This window comes from Elephas maximus, chromosome 18 (genome assembly GCF_024166365.1).
Source record: "Elephas maximus indicus isolate mEleMax1 chromosome 18, mEleMax1 primary haplotype, whole genome shotgun sequence".
NCBI lineage: Eukaryota > Metazoa > Chordata > Mammalia > Proboscidea > Elephantidae > Elephas > Elephas maximus.
In genome coordinates this window covers 22,521,749-22,544,142 of record NC_064836.1, presented here as the reverse complement: position 1 = coordinate 22,544,142, position 22,394 = coordinate 22,521,749, and the positions used below count along the sequence as shown (strand labels likewise).

The window sequence follows — 22,394 nt, the reverse complement described above, 5'->3', positions numbered from 1 at the left end:
AGACCCCTCCTGGCTGACACTTTCCTCATGACAATTTTCTCTCCTTAGGGAAAGGAGATGTGTTTGGAGATGTGTTCTGGAAGGAAGCCACCCTTGCCCAGTCCTGTGCCAACGTTAGGGCCTTGACCTACTGTGACCTACATGTGATCAAAAGGGACGCCCTGCAGAAAGTGCTGGAATTCTACACGGCCTTCTCCCACTCCTTCTCCCGGAACCTCATTCTCACCTACAACTTGAGGAAGAGGGTGAGCTGACAGTTTCCATTTCATGTGTACAAAGAGTCGTCCCTGTGCCCTGGGCCAGGAAAGTCCTTTATTTCAGTGAAGCAATTGGTTTTATGGAGGTTCTGTTCATTGCTTGGTCTTCAAAGCTTTTGTTATAAAATGAGAGAAAGAGGGGATGTTGCTAGATTAAAAGATGGATTAATTTTGGTGCAGAAGGGATTTGTTCATGTGTGTGTGTGGATGTTTTTCCCAGCAATATCTAGACCTTCCAGTATTTTGAAAAGATGAGTAAAACATAAGGTTCTTACTAATTAAAATGGCTCAATGGGGTTATTTAATTTATGTAAATGGAATTCTCCTGGTGACTGGGACCTGTTGAGTGGTGTGAAGCCATTAGCAAGCTGGTACTAATCATTTTTTAAAGGTATGAAAATGATTTAGTTGGGTCCAGAAAATAAGAAAGACTTGGAATCCAATTGCCTAGAGAATATTTTGTACACAATTGCCAACTTCACTGGTTGAGAAAGTGATTAGTAGTTTAAGAACCATATTTTTCATCTGAAGTCATTTCTTTCACCTACAAATCATGAGAATTGCTCTGCCTGTCTCTGAGGATTAAAATACTTGTCTTGTACTCTTTAGGTTTCCATGAATGACTTGCTTGCACTTCATCATCTCTTTTGGTTAAATCAGTAACAAGGCAGCTCTGGACCGAGAAGAATCATCTGGAAGGATTACCTTAGGATTTTTTCCCAAAATGAGCTCACAATCTTTTCCCCCAATCTTTTCCTCTTCTCTTAGTGCCTGTCTCCAATAACGTTTATGTGTCATGCCAGGGTTACAAGTTAAATACCCAGGCATTGTCCTTGATGTTTCTTCTCTCTCTCCCAAACTTCAAAGTTAGTCGTTAAATGCTGTGGATTCCACCTAAGCTCTCAAACTGAACTCACACTTGGCTGACTGCAGACCCTTTGATGTCCTGGCTGGACCATGCAGTAGGCTGCAAACTCACTGTTCTGCCTTTTACCTGCCCTCACTGCAGTTCTTCCTACTCATATCCACTCAAGGGACCTTCTAAAAAACTAATCAGATCATGTTACTCCTTTCCGTAAAGATTTTTTGCCTGCATCATGACCTCAAGATAAAGCTTGTACATTTCAGCATGTTTTATGTGACTTTTCACATCTGACCCAATCTTAACTCTTAGGTGAGACTTCAACCATTCCTCCCATGCCCAGCCCTACCATGAGGGCCACACTCTGGTTATGTTGAACTCCACACAGCTCTTCAAGCATGCCCTAACTCTTCAGAGCACCGTGTCTCTGTACATGCTGCTTCCGCAGCTTGGGATTCTCTCTTCTTCTTCCCTGCGTGACAAACTCATGTTAACCCTTAGGACTCTGCAGATATGTTCATTTGGTCACTTACCCATTAGTCAAATATAGTACACTGCCAAAAGAACGGACAAATCTGTCTCGGAAGAAATATAACAAGAACGCTCCTTAGAAGCAAGAATGGCAAGACTACGTCTCATATACTTTGGACATGTTATCAGGAGGGATCAGTCCCTGGAGAAGGACATCAAGACTGGTAAAGTAGAGGGTCTGCAAAAAAGAGGAAGACCCTCAATGAGATGGATTAACACACTGGCTGCAACAATGGGCTCAAGCATAGCGACAATTGTGAGGATGGTGCAGGACCGGGCAGTGTTTCGTTCTGTTGTGCATAGGGTCACTATGAGTCGAAACCAACTCAACGGCACCTAACATCAACAATAACAACAACAGCACACTACCAACTCAACTAGATTAGAGATACAAAATGAATATTACTTAGTTCCCTATCTTCATAAACCTAAAGTCTAATAGAGAAGATAAATACATGAAGATAATTGCAATAAACCAAAAAAAGCAAAAAACAAACCGAGTGCTGTTAAGTCGATTCCAACTCATAGCGACCCTATATATACATTATGCTAAATGTGGAGTCCCTGGGTGGCATGAGGTTAAGCACTTGACTACTAGCAGAAAGGTTGGTGATTCAAACCCACCCAGAGGAGACTTGGGAGACAGACCTGGCAATCTACTTCCAAAAGGTCACAGCTTTGAAAACCCTATAGACCAGTTCTACTCTGCACACACATGGTCATCATGAGTTGGAATTGACTTGACAGCAACTAGTAACAACAACAATGCTAAGTACAATGATTGTGATTCATGCAAGGTATTGTGGGCGCATAAAAGGGGAGGGCAGTTAAAGGGAAAGCCAGGTGAGAAAGTGTCAGGGGGGTGATCCCTGAACTGAGTTGCAAAGGATGAGTCTGCCAAGCAAAGAGAAGGGGTAGATATTCTAGTTGGAGGGGCAGTTTGAGCAAAAACACGGAGAAAGGAGAGAGTTTTTAGTCTTCTAAGTCTTTTGTACAAGGTTTCAGACTCTGTCAGTAAGCTACCCCAATGATATGCTTCTACCTCTTTTAAATTCCTTTATTTCATTGACTTGTGATTCTCTGCCCAGAGACCTGTGAGGGCAGGATCTTAGCACCTTGGTATCCCCAATGCCTAACCCAGTGCAGGACACCTATTAGGGAATTAATAAATATTTGAGGGTGGCAAGGAGAAAGAGATGGGATCTCTAGGCCTCAGTTTCCCCATCATAAATGTAAAGTTGTGGCTAGATGATTTTTATGGTTCTGTGTTTTGATACCTGATCACAAATTCCAGTGGGAAATGGACAGGGGTTGAGAACTGAAAGTTCACAGTTCTCCCTTGTTTATCTGTTGACTTGGAACATGGGATGCTTGCTGGTGCTACTTTTAGCAAAGTGGATTCTCTCAAAATCTGTTTGTGTATTTTTTTTTTTTTCTATGAAAGCAAGTTGATTATAATCAACTTTCAGTGTTGCTGGTAATATAGGTTGAAAAAAATATGCAGTTTGGGTTATTTGTGGGAGTAATCATCTTGGGGTAATTGTGGATCAAGTAAATTTGTCTTAAAAAAAACAAAAACGACAACAAAAACACCACCAGCTTAGTGGTCAGATTGTTTGTATAAGTACAGGATGATTGGTGACTCTGGAGAAGAGAAGACACAGGGCCACATCTTGGAAGAACTGTTGGGAGGAAGAGAGTTAGGTCCGGTCTTTACAGCCACAAGGAGCAGAAGAAGAACCAAAGCTTTGGACAGATATATTTTGCATTTGCAAAAGGAAGACCTTTGAAAAGATCAGAGCTGCCCAAAGAATGAAATAGGCTGCTTTGAGTGGTATCCAATTTCTTCTTCTGAGGGTATTTAGGCATTCCCTGGATACTCATGCTCAGAAACCTTGTAGATGGAGAGAATCAGACTTGTTGATCTTGAAATTCCTCCCAATCCAAAGTGCCTATGAGTCTGGTATGGATCCAAATGAATTTTAAAAAGATCTTTTATGTAAAGAGGTAGCCATTCCCTTTTTGGAAAAAGGAGGCTCGTTATTTTGGTTTTGCCATTGTAATTTCTCATTGTGTCCTTCTGAGAATCAATTCATAGTTACATAGGGCATAGAAGACAAGAACATTACATGCATGAATTATTCTTGTAGTTATTTTCTTTTGCTGGCAAAAAGAAGAGTATTCTTGTGGCTGTTTTGATCTTGGCAAAATCAAGTGTGTAATTTGCATAGATTTCTGAGAACACAGTGCCTTTGACCTCTGTCTGGGGGTGGTTTGATCTTACAGACCTCCTCCAGTGTATAGCAAAAACTCTCAGCTGAAAGGTTCCTCAATGGCCATCCAGTCCCTCCCACATGTCTCCACCACCTTCATTTTATAAATATGCCGTTTGATAGAAAAATCTCAGAGCTGGGTTGTTAATGGAAGAGTTGGAGCTAGAAATTGACCAGGTCCCTTGCTTCTCACAGCTGTATCGCGTACTCTGGCCTCTGTATTCTAAGCCTCATCTCTTTATCCCTAAACCCAGGTATATAAGTATCACTCAACTCTTAGCACTGCTCTTGGGGTGCAACTCAGGAAAGGACCTTTTGCTTTCTTCCAGTCCCTCCAAAACAAGATCATAGGCTGCCTCATGAAAGAGATATAACCTGGAGGCCATTCTAGCATTTTGACTTTGGCTTCTCCTACCTGTGTGCTCTGAGCCAGACAAGACATAGATCTGAATCCTGCCTCTGCCACTTTGTGACTCTATAGTTCTGGGCAATTTATAAAATATTCTTAAACCTGTGCCTCCTTGTCTGTAAAACGGGGATGATGAAACTTTCCACCCTATAGGATAGTTGTGAAGATTAAATAACACATAGAAAGCTCTTACACACAGGCCCTAAGACATAGTAAGTATTCAGTTAAATTGTGGGTAAGTCTTATTTTGTTTTGTTCACATGAGTGATATCCTTCTCTTTATTATTCTGTGTCTTTTGGAAAATAAAAAGAAGGCAGGCTCCCCTGCCTTTGCTCACACAGGTTGCTTGTGCTACAAAATGTTCTGTGGGTTTTGTTATGTTATCCCAGGGTTTTTCTCTACACTTCTTGCTGCAAAGGAGAGCCCACCCAGTTGCTCCAGAAAATGGAATCCAGTGCTGACCTCACTGTCTCTTTAGCTCATGCTGGTGGAGAGATCAGCACTCGCCTACTCTTTGGGCCAGTTCCATTCATGGAGAGAATTGAGCTATTCTGACATCATAGGTCAGTCACCAGGGAGTTGGGGTTTTGCCAAGAGGAAAGCACAGTGCCCTTGTTTCTTCTGAGTGAGGGATGACCGATGGTTATTCATGAAAAAAGAGGAAGTAGAGCCTGCCTCACGCCAAACCCTTGACTCTCAAAAGGTGCCTGGATAGGAGGGCATTTTCTTCCAGGCCCTGAGTCTTTTATCTGCAATCAGCGCCTTCCACCCTGTTAATGGTAAAAGTATTACCAACTCTAGATACCAAGCAAGCTGGGTCACAATGTCAGTGTGTGTTATGTGTCAGCTAACTAAATCCACAGAACTGCTTCATGACATTACGGTGTTATTTCCATTTCTCAAGGGAATAAACTAGAACCCTGTGGAGAAGTGAATCACATTTCCAAGGTCACCCAGCTAATAAAGTAGCAGATTCCAAGCCCTGTGTGTGCTCCTCCTGCTAAGCATCATCACCTCCTCTGGTAGGCCTCCATCAACTATGGCTCTCAGCTTCTCTCACCTTAGCATTCTCTGGCTTCTGCTTTCTCCTAGTCTGTTGACTCTTGCGGGGTGATGTGGGTAGTCTCCTAGGTATCTCCAATGGTCTTCACTACACCCAATGCACCCAGAAACTCATACAGTAAAATAGCAGTAATACCCCAGTTTGAGAGAAGTTTTCTCCCCATAGTGACAGGTACACAATACATTGCTGGTTGTGCTGGGAGGCAGGACACACTTCACTTTGTTTAGGCAGCTGGCCAACCTGGTTGTGATATTAGTAACTTACTGGAAAGAATGTCAGCTTTGGGGCTAATGACGTAGGTTTGAATCCTTGTTTGACTATTTACTAGCTGTGTGCCCTTGAACAAGTTACTGAACTATTCTAAGCCTCAGCTTTCTCATGTGTAAAAAGAGGCTAATAAAAGCTCTTTCTAAGCAGTTTATTGAGCAGATTGTCGCTGATGTTATGGTTAATTGCCATTGAGTCGGTTCTGACTCATTGTCTTAGTTATCTAGTGCTGCTGTAACAGAAATACCACGAGCAGATGGCTTTAACAAAGAGAAACTTATTCTCTCACAGTGTAGTAGGCTAAAAGTTCAAATTCAGGATGTCAGCTCCAGGCGAAGGCTTTCTCTGTCAGCTCTGAAGGAAGGTCCTTGTCATCAATCTTACCTGATCTCAGAGTTTCTCAGCAGAGGAACCTCAGGTCCAAAGGATACATTCTACTCTCAGCACTGCTTTCTTGGTGGTATGAGGTTCCCCATGTCTCTCTGCTTACTTCTCTCTTTTATATCTCAAAAGAGGTTGGCATAAGACACAATCCAATTTTTAGGTTTCATCAACAAAATTGCAGCTAATCCATCTCATTAACGCCATAGTGATTGGATTTACAACACATAGGAAAATCACATCAGATGACAAAATGGTGGACAATCACACAGTACTGGGAATCATGGTCCAGCCAAGGTGACAGATATTTTGGGGGGACACAATTCAATCCATGACACTCATGGTAATCTTATGTATAACAAAACGAAACTTTGCCCCGTCCTGCGCTGTCTTCAGGATTGTTGGTATGCTTGAGTCCATTGTTGTGACTATTGTGTCAATCCAACTCACTGAGGGTTTTCCTCATTTTCACTGATCCTCTTGCTTTACCAACTATGATGTCCTTTTATAGCAATTGATCTTTCCTGATTACGAGCCCAAAGTAAGCAAGATGAAGTCTCACCATCCTTGTTTCATAGATTAAAACAAAAATAAAACTTGGTATAATACCTATAGGAAACAAAACAATAAAAACAGTTGATATGAGGTTGATTCCTATAGGAAACACCCAATAAATATTCATTCCCTTCTCCTCCTCACTATCCTTCCCTTACCTGTTCCTCCAGTCTTGGTGATTTTGAATTCATACTTTGTTCCCCTTGGTTTCTCACCAGACCCTTTCTTTAGTCAGTGTGTCCACTTGGCTTCTATACTACTTTCAGCTGGAATGAGGTTTCATTTCCCAGGTGCTAGGGGATTGGGTCCTCTTGCTAATCATTTACACAGTAGAGGAGATATACCACCATTAAGTGATATATTGCAGACAAGCAATTAAGGAATTAACAGCTGTCGGTGCAGGTGATAATTGGCATTTATGTAATCGGTAGAGTGGTTTTCATTCTCTGTGCATGGGGTTTTATTTTTAAATCCAGTATTGTTGTGTGTTTGAGTATGTTTTGCACAGTGTTTGCTTATATGAATTTGCCCCAGGATAGATTTTTCTTAGTTTGGTAAGGCCCAAACTAATGAGTTGGGAGGGAGCTGGAACTACAGTTACTAGTGCTTTCAAATCAGAAACCTCATAATACCTCTTTTCTAAAACTGATGTTGCCATAGTGAGCAGTCTTGAATACTGCTTGTACATTTCTAGCCCACTTTAATCACAGGGTATTTTATCCTGGAGAAGAAAGACCAAAGCTTCGGAGTCTTGGAGATAGCTCTGTTCATAAGTACCATTGGAAGCCTTTCAATTTTCATCCTGGAGAAGAGAGACCAAAGCTTCAGAGTCTTGGAGATAGCTCTGTTCATAAGTACCATTGGAAGCCTTTCAATTTTCTCCCTGGACAAATTCTTGTGAAAAATTGGTAAGATGGAAAGAAAAAGTATAAAGCTAGATGCCTAGAAATGTCATCTACTTCCCCATTTAATCATCACAGCCTAAGTTGTTAAAACGATCTCTACATAGCCCATGTTTTTCTTGTTATTCCTCCATACCCAGGTCTTCTGTGAAATTAAAATAATCTATTAGACTGTAAAACCATGAAGATAATAGAATCAGGTTTTTAGAATTAGGGCTGGGAGAAGGGGACAGATGATGTGAGTGACATGAATGTAATTCTTTTAAAACAACAAAATATAAAGCAAAGCCAAGTCCCTTTTTCCTCAAGAAGATCATGGAATGATGTTGGGGATGTCTGTGGCATTCCAGGAATGCTAATGCTTAGGGGTCTTCCCAGGTACACCCAGAAAAGAGCTCCATCTAGATTCTGGAGGTGGAAGATAATAAAAGTGCTCGATGGTTCATTATGTATGAATCAGTGTAAACTGCTGTTGGTCAGGTTGTATCTTACCATGTCCAAGGAAGCAATAAAGTTCTGGAATGAACATGGCCTTTGAAGCTAGATCTTCACATCTAGGTTCTGAGACTTACCAGCTAGGGGGTATCGAACAAGTTACTCAGCAATTACTCTTCTATGTTACTTTATCATAAGCAACATGATAAACAGAAAATATTGAAGTTATCAAGGATTTCATTTTACTTGGATCTGCAATCAACACTCATGGAAGCAGCAGTCAAGAAATTAAATGACATTATTGCACAGGGCAGATCTGTGGCAAATGACTTCTTTAAAGCATTAAAAAGCAAAGATGTCACTTTGAGGACTAAGGTACACCTGACTCACGCCATGGTATTTTCAATTGCCTCATATACATGCAAAAACTGGACAATAAGTAAGGAAGACCAAAGAAGAATTGATGCCTTTGAATTAGTGTTGGGAATAATATGGACTGTCAGAAGAAGGAACAAATCTATCTTGGAAGAAGTACAGCCAGAATGCTCCTTAGAGGTGAGGATGGCAAGACTTCATCTCACATACTTTGGACATGTTATCAGGAGATACCAGTCCCTGGAGAAGGACATCATCCTTGGTAAAATAGGGGGTCAGTAAAAGAGAGGAAGACCTTCCACAAAATGGATTGACACAGTGGTTCCAACGATGGGCTCAAGCATAGCAATGATTGTGAGGATGGCACAGGACTGGGCAGTGTTTTGTTCTGTTGTACATAGGGTCACCTTGAGTCAGAACATACTCAACAGCACCTAACAACAACATGGATTCATACTGTCTATCCCAAAGGATAGTTGTGGGAAAGGAAGACAAAGCGCCAAGCACAGTGCTTTATTTGCAGTAGGTGCATAGTCGTGTTAGTTCCCATCCGTCATCCATAGGGATGGGGGGCAGTAGAGCCAAGAAGAAGAGGAACCATAATAGTTTAGCTCATTGGATAATTATATGACGGCAATAAAAAGTAGTGATTAAAAATATGGACTCTAGAGTCAGAGTTGTGTGCCGTCAAATTGATTCCGACTCATAGTGACCCTATAAGCACAGAGTAGAACTGCCCCACAGGTTTTCCAAGGCTGTAATCTTTATGGAAGCAGACTGCCACATCTGTCTTTCCCAGAGTGGCTGGTGGGTTTGAACCACCAACTTTTCAGTTAACAGCTGAGAGTTTAACCACTGTACCACTAGGGCAGAGTCTGACTACTTGGTTTCAAATATTGGCTCTACTCTGTGACCTTGGGCCAGTTACCTAACATCTATGAAACCCAATTTATTCATGTATAAAACGGGGCAATAATAATACCTTCAAAGGGTTCTTTGAACCTGATCATCCATGTATGGTTTTACTATCATAGTTATTGTTGATAATGAGAAGGATAACAATGATCAGCATCACCATCAAACTTACAGACCCCATCAGGTGCCAACAGTTTTTTTTTTTTCTATTGTACTTTAGATGAAGGTTTAAAGAACAGTATGTCTTAGTTAGCACACATATTGTTTTATGACATTGGTTAAAACCCCACGACATGTCAACAGTCTCACTTCTCAGCCTTGGGTTCCCTATTACCAGCTTTCCTGTCTCCTCCTGTCTTCTGGTCCTTGCCCCTGGGCCGATGTGCCCTTTTAGTCTCGTTTTGTTTTATGGGGCTGTCTAATCTTTGACTGGGTAGTAACTTAATTACTGAGCTAAAAGGGCATCCAGGGGCCATACTTCCAAGATTTCACCAGTCTCTATCAGACCAGTAAGTCTGGTCTTTTTTTTGTGTGTGAGTTAGAATTTTGTTCTACATTTTTCTCCAGCTCTGTCCAGGACCCTCTATTGTGATCTCTGTCAGAGCAGTCAGTGGTGGTAACCCAGCACCATCTAGCTGAACTGGACTTAGCCTGGTGGAGGCTGTAGTAGATACGGCTCATTAGTCTTTTGGACTAATCTTTCCCTTTTATGTTTAGTTTTCTTTATTCTTCCTTCCTCCTGAAAGAGTGAGACCAATGCAGTATCTTAGATGGCCGCTCACAAGCTTTTAAGACCCCCAACGCTACTCACCAAAGTACAATGTAGAACACTTTCTTTATAAAGTATGTTATGCCAATTGAGCTAGAGGTTCCCTGAGACCATGGTCTCCACAGCCCCTCAACCCAGCAATTCAGTCCCTCAGGGAGCTTGAATATATATATGGAGCTCCCATGACCTTGCCTTGTACAAGTTGTGCTGGCTTCTCCAGTACTGTGTACTGTCTTACCCTTCACCAACATTACCACGTATCTAGTGTGTTTTTAGTGTTTTTCCATCCCCACCACTCCCCTCCCTCGTAATCATCAAAGATTGTTTCTTTTTGTGTGTAAACCTTTTCAGGAGTTTTTACAGTAGTGGTCTCATACCATATTTGTCATTTTGTGATTGATTTATTTCACTCAGCATAATGCCCTCCAGATTCATCCAGTTTCGCAGATTCATCACTGTTCTTTATGGTTGTATAGTAGTTCCATTGTGTGTATGTACCATAGTTTGTTTATCCATTCATCCGTTAATAGGCATATAGGTTGTTTTCATCTTTGTGCTATTGTTAACAATGCTGCAATGAACATAGGTGTGCATATGTCTATTTGTGTGATGACTCTTATTTCTCTAGGATATATTCCTAGGAGTGGGATTGCTGGATCATATATTTCTAGCTTTCTAAGGAAGTGCCATATCGTTTTCCAAAATGGTTGTATCATTTTGCATTTCCACCGGCAGTGCTTAAGAGTTCCAATCTCCCCACAGCCTCTCCAACATTCGCTATTTCCTGTTTTTGTTTTTAATTCATGCCAGTAATGCCGGGGTGAGATGGTATATCATTGTGGCTTTGATTTGCATTTCTCTAACGGCTAGTGATCGTGAGCAGTTCCTCATGTGTCTGTTGGCCACTTGAATGTCTTCTTTGGTGAAGTATCTGTTCATTTCCTTTGCCCATTTTTTAATTGGATTATTTGTCTTTTTGTTGTAGAGGTGTTGGATTTTCCTGTAGATTTTAGAGATTAGAACTTTTTCTGATTTGTAATAGGCAAAAATTTTTTCCCAGTCTGTAGGTTCTCTTTTTACTCTTTTGGTGAAGTCTTTTGATGAGCATAAGAGTTTAATTTTTTATAAGATCCCAGCTATCTAGCTTGTCTTCTGGAGTTTGTATGTTGTTGGTTATGGTTTCTATCCTGTTAATGCCATATATTAGGGCCTCCAGCGTTGTTCCTTTTTTTTTCTATGAACGTTATAGTTTTTGACTTTATATTTAAGTCTTTGATCCATTTTGAATGAGTTTTTGTGTATGGTGTGAGGTATGAGTCCTGTTTCATTTTTTTTTTGCAGGCAGACATCTAGTTTTGCTGGCACCATTTGTTAAAAAGGCTGTCTTTTCACCATTTGATGGACTTTAGGTCCTTGTCAAAGATCAGGTGACCATAGGTGGATGGATTTACATCTGGGTTCTCAATTCTGTTCCATTGGTCAATGTATCTGTCATTGTTCCAATACTAGGCTATTTTGACTATAGGTATATAGCAGGCTCTGAGGTCAGGTAGTCCTCTTACTTTATTCTTCTTCAATAGTGCTTTATTTATCTGGACTTCTTCCCTTTCCATATAAAGTTAATGGTTAGTTTTTTCATCTCTTTAAAGAATGTTTTTGGTATTTGGCTCGGGATTGCATTGTATTTGTACATCGCTTTGGGTAGAATCATCATTTTCACAGTGTTGAGTCTACCTATCCATGGGCATGGCGTGTTTTTCCATTTACATAGATCTCTTTTGGTTTCTTGCAGTAATATTTTGTAGTTTTCTTTGTATAGGTCTTTTACATACCTGGTTAGATTTATTCCTAACTATTTTATTTTTTTAGAGGCTACTTTTTTTTTTTTTTATAATGGTATTGTTTTCCTGATTTCCTTTTCATGATTCACTTTATTGGTGTATAGGAATCCAACTGATTTTTGTATGTTTATCTTGTATCCTGTTACTCTGCTGAATCTTTCTATTAGTTCCAGTAGTTTTCTTGTGGAGTCTTTTGGGTTTTCTATGTGTAGTATCATATCATCCATGAATAGGGACAGTTTAACATCTTCATTACCAGTTCAGACGCCCTTTATTTCTATTTCTTGCCTTACTGTTCTGGCTAGGACTTCCAGCACAATGTTGTATAGGAGTGGTGATAAAGGGCATACTTGTCTTGTTCCTGTTCTCAGGGGGAATGTTTTCAGCCTCTCTCCATTAAGAATGATGTTGGCCGTTGGTTTTTCATAGATGCCCTTTATTATGTTGAGACATTTTCCTTCTATACTTATTTTATTGAGAGTTTTTATCAGGCATAGGTGTTGGATTTTGTCAAATGTCTTTTCTGTGTCAAATGAGATGATCATGAGATTCTTTTCTTTCTCTTTATGTGGTGGATTACTTTGATTGATTTTCTAATGTTGAACCATCCTTGCATGGTATGAATCCTACTTGGTCATGGAGTATTACTTTTTTGATATGATGCTCAATTCTATTGGCTAGAATTTTGTTGGGAATTTTTGCATCTACATTTATGAAAGATGTTGGTCTGTAATTTTCTTTTTTTATGGTGTCTTTGCCTGGTTTCGGTATCAGGGTTATGCTGGCTTCATAGAATGAATTCAAAAGTATCACTTCCTTTTCTATATTCTGAAATATTCTGAGTAGTACTTATATAAGCTCTTCTGTGAATGTTTGGTAGAGTTCTCCAGTGAAGCCATCTGGGCCAGGGCTTTTTTTGTTGTTGGGTTTTTTTTTATTATTACCTTTTCAATCTCTTCTCTTTTTATGGGTCTGTTCAAGTTTTCAACATCATTTTGTATTAGTTTGGGTAGGTAGTGTGTTTCTAGAAATTCATCCATTTACTCTAGGTTATCAAATTTGTTGGACTATGGTTTTTCAGAATACTCTGTTGTGGTCCTTTTTATTTCAGTTGGTTCTGTTGTAATGTCCCCCATTTCATTTCTTATTTGGGTTATTTGCATTCTGTCATGTTTTTCGTCAATTTGGCCAATGGTTTGTCAATTTTCTTCATCCTTTCAAAGAACCAACTTTTGGTTTTGTTGATTCTATTGTTTTTCTATTCTCTATTTCATGTGTTTCTGCTCTGATCTTTATTATTTCCTTTCTTCAGGTGGCTGTGGGCTTTTTTTTTTTTTTTTTTGCTTTTCTCTTTCTATTTATTTAAGTTGTGTAGCTAATGCTTTGATTTTGTCCCTTTCTTATTTTTTGATATGTGCATCTATTGCTATAAATTTACCTCTGAGGACTGCTTTTGCTGTGTCCCAAAGGTTTTGGTATGATGTGTTTTCATTCTCTTTTAATGCTGGGAATTTTTTTATTCCATTTCTGATTTCTTCTACTACCCAGTGTTTTTTAAGCCCAGTGTTATTCAGTTTCCATGTAATTGATTTTTTTCCTTGTACTTCCTGTTGTTAATTTCTACCTTGATGGCGTTGTGGTCAGAGAAGATACTTTGTATTATCTCAATGTTTTGGATTTTGATGAGGGTTTCTCTGTGGCCTAAAATGTGGTCTATTCTAGAGAATGTTGCATGCATGTGCATTGGAAAACAATGTGTACTTTGTAGCTGTTGGGTAGAGTGTTCTATATATGTCTATTAGGTTAAGTTGGCTGATTGTGCCCTTTAGTTCTTCTGTATCTTTGAGTTTCTTTCTAGATGTTCTGTCCTTTACTGAGAGTGATGTGAAATTGAAGTCTCCTACTATTATTGTGAAACTGTCAATTTCTCTTTTCAGTTCTGTTAGAGTTTGTTTTATGTATTTTGGAGCCCTGATCATTGGGTGCATAGATGTTTATTATGGTTAAGTCTTCATGATGGATCATCTCTTTAATCATTATATAGTACTCTTCTTTGTCTTTTATGGTGGATTTTGTTTTAAAGTCTGTTTTATCTGAGATTAGTGTTGCCACTCCTACTCTTTTTTTGGTAGCTGTTTGCTTGATATATTTTTCTCCATCCTTTGATTTTTAATAAATTTTTGTCTTTGTTTCTAAGGAGTGTCTCTTATAGGCAGCATATTGATGGATACTGTTCTTTTATCCATTCTGTCACTCTGTATCTCTTTATGGGTGCATTTAGCCATTTACATTCTGTGTAATTATTGGTAGGTGTGAGTTTATTGCTGTCATTTTGTAGTGTTTTTTTTTATGGTGGTGACTCTTTGTTCCTCTTACTCCTCTGTGCTGAATTTCTTTTATTCGTGGATTTTTTTTTCATTTATTTTCTTTTTGTAGATTTTGCTTTTACTGAAACTTTATGTTTTTCTTCTTTATTTTGATGAGTAGTTTTGTTAACTTTCTTTGTGGTTACCTTGAAATTTACCCTTATCTTCCTTGGTTTGTATCAGTGTATTATACTTGATATCACATTGGCTTCCTCTCCATTAGAAAGTTCTATACCTATAATGTTTATTCCCTTTTTTATTGTTCTGATGTTGTTGTCATTTACAGATTAACCTCTCTGGTTCCCTGTGATAATTCTTTTGGTTTTGGATAGTCTTGGTGAGTACATTTCCTAGATTGGTATCTGGCTGGTACAATCTTGCATCCTAGATTCAAGCTGTGGTCTGATGTTTGTTCCCAGACCGAAGGACTCCCTGTGATAATTCTTGTATATTTGGTTTGGTTTTTACCTATTCCCTTAATTTCTGTTTTTCTGGAAATGTCCTAATTTCACCATCATATTTGAACGAGAGTTTTGCAGGATATATTATCCTTGTTTGGCAATTTTTTTCTTTTAAGGTTTTATATATGTCATCCCATTGCCTTCTTGCCTGCAAGGTTTCTGCTGAATAATCAGAGCTTAGTCTTATTGTTTCCCCTCTGTATCTGACTTGCCATTTTTCTCGAGCTGCTCTCAGGATTCTTTCTTTGTCGTTACCTTTAGGAAGTGTGATTATGATAGATCTTGGTGATTTTCTTTTGGGTTCTGTCCTATATGGGATTCATTGAGCTTCTTGGATGGTCACCTTTTCATCTTTTGTGATTTTAGGAAAGTCTTCTGTCAGCAATTCTTCAATGATCCTCTCTGTGTTTTCTGTTTTCTCCCATGTTTTAGAACTCTGATACTCCCAAATTTTTTCTTTTGATTTGTAACCCCTTAATTTTCAGGGTTTCTTCATTTTTCTTTTTTTTTTTCCTCAAACAAAGTGGTATCCAACTGTTTGTCTTCAATTTTGCTGGTTCTGTCTTCCATTGTTTCAAACCTGCCTCTTAGCCCTTCTATTACACTTTCCATTTCTGAAATCTTGTTATTTATCTTTTAGATTTATAATTGTTGTTTTTGTATGATTTCTAATTTGAATTTATTTTGGCATTTTGTTCTTGCATTGTTTTCCTGAATTCTTCCATCTTTTGCCTGTATTTTCTGTGCATTTGTCTGCCTTTTCCATGAATTTGTCTATTTTTTTCTCATTTTTGTCTGCTCTTTGCTTCAACTCTTATATAGCTCTGAATGTTAGAGGTTTGAATTCCTTATCAGGAAATTCTAGTGCCTTTTCTTCTACTGGAAAGTCATCTGGTGTATTTTGGATGCCTTTTGGAACTATCCTGTCCTTTTTTAAGAAATGTTTTTATCTTGTCTGCTGTCTTGGGGATGTTCAGTAGTTATTTCCTTCATTTATTGATTGTAGGTTTGTTTGTTTTGTCCTTCTATTTTGTTTTATTTGTTTATGTCTGATAAGGCAGGCTGTGCATTCTTTGTTGTTTGCTCATTTGTGGGCACAATACTTTTCACCTCCTTATCCAATGCACAGGGCCAGTCTCTCAGCTATAGTGCAGCAGGGCAGGTCCAGCTGAAGGAGAGGGCCTGGAATGGGTTGTTTGTGCCATATACTATGGCCAACAGGGTGGGCCAGGAATCAATGCAGGGCAGGTTCTGGTAGGCCTTACCTGTGCTGCTTGGGGGTGTGATGTTCAGCACACAATGCAGGTAGGCAGCAAGGAGGGGGGAGGCTGTGATGTGTGTAGCTAAGATGGGTATGAAGAAGAAGAGAGAGAGGAGAAACAGGAGCCAAAAAGAAACTAATAAAAAAAGAAACAAAATTCCTAAGAGAGTTTGCCATTGTAGTGGAGAGATGAGAAACCAAGAAATGAAGGAAAACAAAAAGAAAAAGAGAGAGAGAGAAAGAAAATGAAGAAAATAAATAGATAAAAATTAGGAAAAGAGAGAAAAGAAAAGCTCCCAGGGATCCCACCAGTGCGGCTGCAAAGACTGGGGAAGTGGCTCCCAGCTTGTGCAGTACTGCTTGGCTAGGAGGGGCTTCCAAGCCAAGAAAAGAAAAAGAAAACAAATGAACAAAAAAAAAAAAAAAGAAAGAAAATGCCCCCAGGGATCCGACCGGTGCAGCTATGCAGACCAGGGAGGTGGTTCCCAAGCAAGGCAGTACAGCCTGGCTAGAAGGGGCTTCCAAGCAGCAAAAAGAAAAAAAAAAAGGGCTCCAGGGAATCCCACTAGTGTGGTAGTGTAGACCAGGGAAGCAGTACCCCAGTAGAGCAGTGCTTCTCAGCCTTTCAAGAAGATACAAAGGTGGCACATGGATTCAGGCATTTGGGAGAAAGAAGGGGAAGGTGGTGAGAGGCAGGGAGGAAACAAAAAGAAGCGGAAAAAAGCAATATTAGGAACAAACAAATGGTACTGGAGGAGCCAGCCTACGTGGCGGGGGAGGGGGGGTGGTGAATCCAAGCAGCATGAGTCTGGATCCAGTGTCTGCCAGCCAAGAGACTGTTGCTGGTGGGAAGCGGCGGAGGCCCGGGGGCGGGGGGGGGGGAGGTGAGGAAAAGTGGAGGGGAGGAAAGCATATATCTCTAGTTACCTGGTTCTGTGTCTCCTGCTGGGAGCTCCGTGAAACCACTTTCCGGTACTCCCTGTCCGCTGATCTCTGACAGGAGTCCAAGATGGCAAATCTGTGCTGCGTTAGCTGATGGGAACCTCCACACATATCTCTCCTTGCTCTCTGTTCTCTGTCAGTTTCTTATTCCATTCAGTGCTTGGCTCAGTTCTTTGTCTCTTCACTAGATACAAGATTGACATTTTTCTCTGTTTTACTTAGTTTTTTGGGTCTTTGCTGTGGAGGGATGGTGTGGAGCTTCTGTCTGTAGCACCATGTTGGCTCTACCTCCTGCCAACAGTTTTAAAAGGGGAGTACAGGCTGAATTTTAATATGTAGAAACCTCCTGAACAGATGATTCTGAAATCCATGCCTGGGCCCCTTGAGTAGCACCAGAGAACTGAGGTAGTGCATCAGCAAGGCTTGGTGAACAGAACTCAGAAAAGTGCTATACTTAACTATTACATTTTTTTTTATCACAAAAAGGGTACCAATGAGGAGACACGTAGGGTAAGGTCTGGGAGGGTTCCTAATGCAGACCTTCCATGTCTCAAAAAGGGATGTGGTACCCTCCCATGTGCATTGATGTCTTTCACCAACCAAGAAGCCCATGGAGCTTCCAAGTCCACAGTCTGTATTGGGGCCTCATTAAGTAGGCATAATTGATTGAGTCAGCCCCCTCACCTGAGGTTGTGGTGGGTCTTTCTGGCATGGCCACCCCATACCCAAGAATGACCTCATCAGCATAAACTCTCAGATATAGTCTGGAGGCCTCATCAAAGACCCTTCAATCATTGGGGAAATTCCAAGATTTTATAAGTTCTCTCTCAGGGACCAAGGACAAAGACCAAATTCTTTGGGTAAAGTTAATTGTAAACCCCACAGATGTTAACAGGTATCTTATAATAGATTATGTGTATATATAATTCAAAAGAGTTGTTTGGGGGCCAAATAAATTTGAGAAATGTTGGGCTAATCAACAGTTAAATGGGTTCCACAGTGCAAGACTTCTCAGAACCCCTAATGCTTAAATGTTTTTGTGGATCTCCAAGAGGGGGTAGGGAATATGGGAAGGATAGGATAGGCAACATTTCACAAAGATGGAACACTATGTCTGATGGATGATAATAGGTACTATCCCTCCCCCACCAAAAAAGTGCCTCATGGAAGAATAATTTTTAAAAAGTTGGGAAAACAAATATTAAATATGTTTCACAGTGCAGAACTTTTCAGAATCATCATTACCCTAATGTATATTGTCAGTCTCCAATGGAGATGGTGGGGATGTGTGTATGAGGGATGTATAATATGCAATATTTCCTTTTTTTTTTTTTTTTTTTTTTGAGAAACAACTTGTGAGATAACTGTTCCTCAAAACTCTTGTTTTACAGCAAAGGAGAGAGAGACACAGGGAAGCAAAGCAACTTGCCCATGGTCACATGGCTAGCTAGTGGCAGTGTTGGGACCACACCCTGGTTTCCTGACTTCTAATCCAGCACTCTTTCCACAGTACCATTTGCTTCCCTATGCATACTGGTTTTACAAGAGCAGCTGGGTGAGTTTGGATGGCTAGTACAAGTCGTTTTTCTTTATTTGTTTTTGATAATTCCACTGATTTTATTGATATCTTCTATGTGGCTTTGTTTTATTGAATGACAAAAACACAGGGCAAAGCGTTGTGGAAATAGTTGTGTAGTATGCTGTCATGAAAACACAGGATTTTCCATCATTCAGTTTGGGGAGAGAAAGCAGTGGTGTCACTAGGTTTGGTGTCACTCAGCTTGGTGTCACGTAGTGCAGTGACTCATCATGTCACTCCCCGCCCCCTCACAGACCGCCTCTCATACCAGACCATACAGAATCCTTAGTAATGTTTTCGTACTGTTACTAGTAAATAGTAATTCTTCTTTATTACTCCTTCTTTTCATTTAATTACTACTTCATTCTCAAAAAAGTTATTGATATAGGGTCACAAATACTAATTGCCACAATATTGTAGTTAAAACATCAGAAACTTTGACAAAATCAATGACTGTAAAAACACCAACAACAAAAACAACAGCATATGTTTGTAGTGCGTACAGATGAAACCACGTGATTTGAAACATCATTGTAATTGGGTAATAATGACAGCTCTGACCAGAGCGTGTTAGGAGTTTCAAAAAAGTAAATTAGTATAGAGTTTTCACCTTGGTGGTATATCGATACATGTAAGTTGGGCTTATGAAAAATGTTTTTGTTGTTACAACTAACTACAGGGATGTTTTTATAAAAAATAGTAAACCTGCTGAAACACTGCACAAAAATTGTATAAACAGTCATTCATTCTGGTGTCACCCCCTCTGACAGTGTCCCTGGTACAATATACAGCCCCCCACACCCCTCTAGTGACACCATTGAGAGAAAGCATCCAGTCCATAGCGTATCCCAAATAATCAGATCAAGAGCAGGGATGAGGCAAGTCTGGTCAAATACTGTCTAGAGAGGGATGTGGAACTCCTAGCTGAATTTTTTGGAGGAACTAAAATGCCTGAAAAATAGCGTGATGTGGTAGGAAACACAGTGTGTGGATCTTACCTCCTACCTTCTGATTGATGATCATGGGCAAGTTAACTTCTGACAATCTCCTTTTGTTGTGGTGTGCTATCAGTAGCGACCCTGTGAGACAGAGTAGAGCTGCCCCATAGGGTTTCTTAGGCTGTAATCTTTATGGGAGTAGATCACTAGGTCTTTTCTCCCACAGAGCCGCTGGTGGGTTCGAACCACCAACCTTTCGGTTAGCAGCCAAGTGCTTAACCATTACACTACCAGTACTCCTTAGAAGGTAAATCTCACTTTACCTTCTATCAAATGGGACCAGTATACCAACCTCAAAGGACTGTGTGAAGATTAGGAGACGATATGTTTAAAGTGCCAAGCAGGTGCCAGGAACATGAGAGCTATTCATAATATAATAATCCCCTTTCCTCTTGTCCTTCCTCTTTGATAAGGTATTGGTGAGCTGATCTTTACTATAATATATTGGGGGACATTGGTGGTTTAGTGGTGGAATTCTTGTCTTCTATGCAGGAGATCGTGGTTTGATTTCCGGCCAATTCACCTTATGCATGGTTACCACCTGCCCGTCAGTGGAGACTAGCATGTTTCTGTGATACTGAGCAGGTTTCAGCAGAACTTCCAGACTAAGGCAGACTAGGAAGAAGGGCCTGGCAGTCTACTTCGAAAAATCAGCCAACAAAAACTGTATGGATCATAATGGCCTGATTTGTAACTGATCATGGAGATGGAGCAGGACTGGAGAATATTTTGTTTGGTTGTGCAGGGGGTCACCATGATTCTGGGGCTGACTCGACAGCAGCTAATGACAGCATAGTAAGTTGAGGGTAAAAGCCATGCGACTGTACTCAGTGGTGGAAAACATCTTAGACTCATCAACTTCAAAGATACGCTAGCAATGGGACTCTCACTCACTGGGTCCTCAGTAAAGTCCCAAACAAAGATTACTGATGGAGTCTCGTGCTTTCCGAACATTCTCCTGAATTTGTCTTTCCCACCAGCAGTGCCTAGCGGCCCATTCTTTTTCTAGCGAGCTGCTGGCCTTATATTTTCAAAGAGCATTTTGTCCTCTTTTTGGCAGCACATGCACTAATATTAGAAGGCTGCTGAAGGATTCTTTCTCACTGGCTTGAGTCCCTTGCATGTTCATCTCCAGTTCTTCTATTGGGCCCAGTCACATTTCATGTTTCTACCTCATCTGCCATGTTTTTGTGCTTCCCTTTCCCTTTCCACTCTAAACAATTTGCTCTTTGGTTTTGAGTATGTATAAACATTTTGCCAGTTAGTCACAGAGGTTTTTATTTCAGTGCCTTCTTTTAGTAAGTGCAGAGTTAGGATTTGAACCCAGGCTGCCTCTCCTAACTCTTATAATAATAACTACCTTCTAGGATGTAAGATCATCAGAAGTAAATGTTAGTTCACCCTCTCCAGTGAGATTGGGATGCCTGCATCAGCTCACACACAAAATCTATCCCAGACCAGATGTCCATTTTTTTAGTTTTTTTTTTTAGGATGTAAGATCATCAGAAGTAAATGTTAGTTCACCCTCTCCAGTGAGATTGGGATGCCTGCATCAGCTCACACACAAAATCTATCCCAGACCAGATGTCCATGCAGACAGTATCTGGCATAATATCGTCACGAGCCCACCCTGTGCTGATGCTTCTCACAGTAAACTTTGTTGGTTGAAATTTGCTTGTTACTAGTGTCACAAGAACCAATGGTACTGAAGGAAGAAGTCCAAGCTGCACTGAAGGCATTGGTGGAAAACAAGGCTTCAGGAATTGACAGAATACAAATTGAGATGTTTCAGCAAATGGATACAGTGCTAGAAGTCCTCACTCATCTATGCCAAGAAATTTGGAAGTCAGCTACCTGGCCAACCAACTGGAAGAGATCCATATTCATGCTGATTCCAAAGAAAGGTTATCCAATGAAATGTGGAAATTATTGAACAATATCATTAATATCACATGCAAGGAAAATTATGCTGAAAATAATTCAAAAGCAGTTGCAGCAGTACATTGGCAGGGAACTACCAGAAATTCAAGCTGGATTCAGAAGAGGGCATGCAATGAGGGATATCAATACTGATGTTAGATGGATCTTGGCTGAAAATAGAGAATACCAGAAAGATGTTTATCTGTGTTTTATTGACTGCAAAGGCATTTGACTGTGTGGATCATAACAAATTATGGATAACATTGCAAAGAAAGGGAATTCCAGAACACTTAATTGTGTTCATGGGGAACCTGTACATAGGCCGAGAGGCAGTTGTTCAAACAGAAAAAGGGGATTCTGCATGGTTTAAAATCAGGAAAGGTGTGAGTCAGGGTTGTATTGTTTCATCATACTTATTCAATCTGTGTGAGGAACAAATAATCAGAGAGACTATATGAAGAAGATTGGAGGAAGACTGTGATATGCAGATGACACAATCTTGCTTGCTGAAAATGAAGAGGACTTGAAGCACTTACTGATGAAAATAAAAGACTGCAGCCTTCCGTATGAATTGCGCCTTAACATAAAGAAAACAAAAATCCTCACAACTGGACCAATAAGGAACATCATGATAAACGGGGAAAAGATTGAAGTTGTCGAGGATTTCATTTTACTTGGATCCACAGTCATACTTGGATCCACAGTCAATGCCCATGGAGGCAGCAGTCAAGAAATCAAACAACATATTGCAGTGGGCAAATCTGCTGCAAAAGACCTCTTTAAAGTGTTAAAAAGCAAAAAAGTCACCTTGAGGACTAAGGTGCGCGTGACCCAAGCCGTGATATTTTCAAATGCCTCATATGCACATGAAAGCCGGTCAATGAATAAGGAAGACCAAAGAAGAATTGATGCTTTTGAAGAATAGTGTTGGCAAAGAATATTGACTATACCATGGACTGCCAGAAGAAGAAACAAAACTGTCTTGGAAGAAGTACAGCCAGAATGCTCCTTAGAAGCGAGGATGATGAGAA

The 22,394-nt window shown here is 40.1% G+C and overlaps 1 protein-coding gene across 3 annotated transcripts in view; it reads left to right on the top strand.

Moving 5' to 3' along the window:
- The window catches only part of KCNH1 (potassium voltage-gated channel subfamily H member 1), a 765,170-nt gene that overhangs the window by 619,818 nt on the left and 122,958 nt on the right, over positions 1–22,394 (top strand). For all 3 annotated transcript variants that reach the window (XM_049858606.1, XM_049858609.1, XM_049858607.1), the window contains one exon: positions 49–245. In XM_049858606.1, the coding sequence (XP_049714563.1) occupies positions 49–245 (197 nt within the window). The remainder of the gene's footprint in view (positions 1–48; positions 246–22,394) is intronic.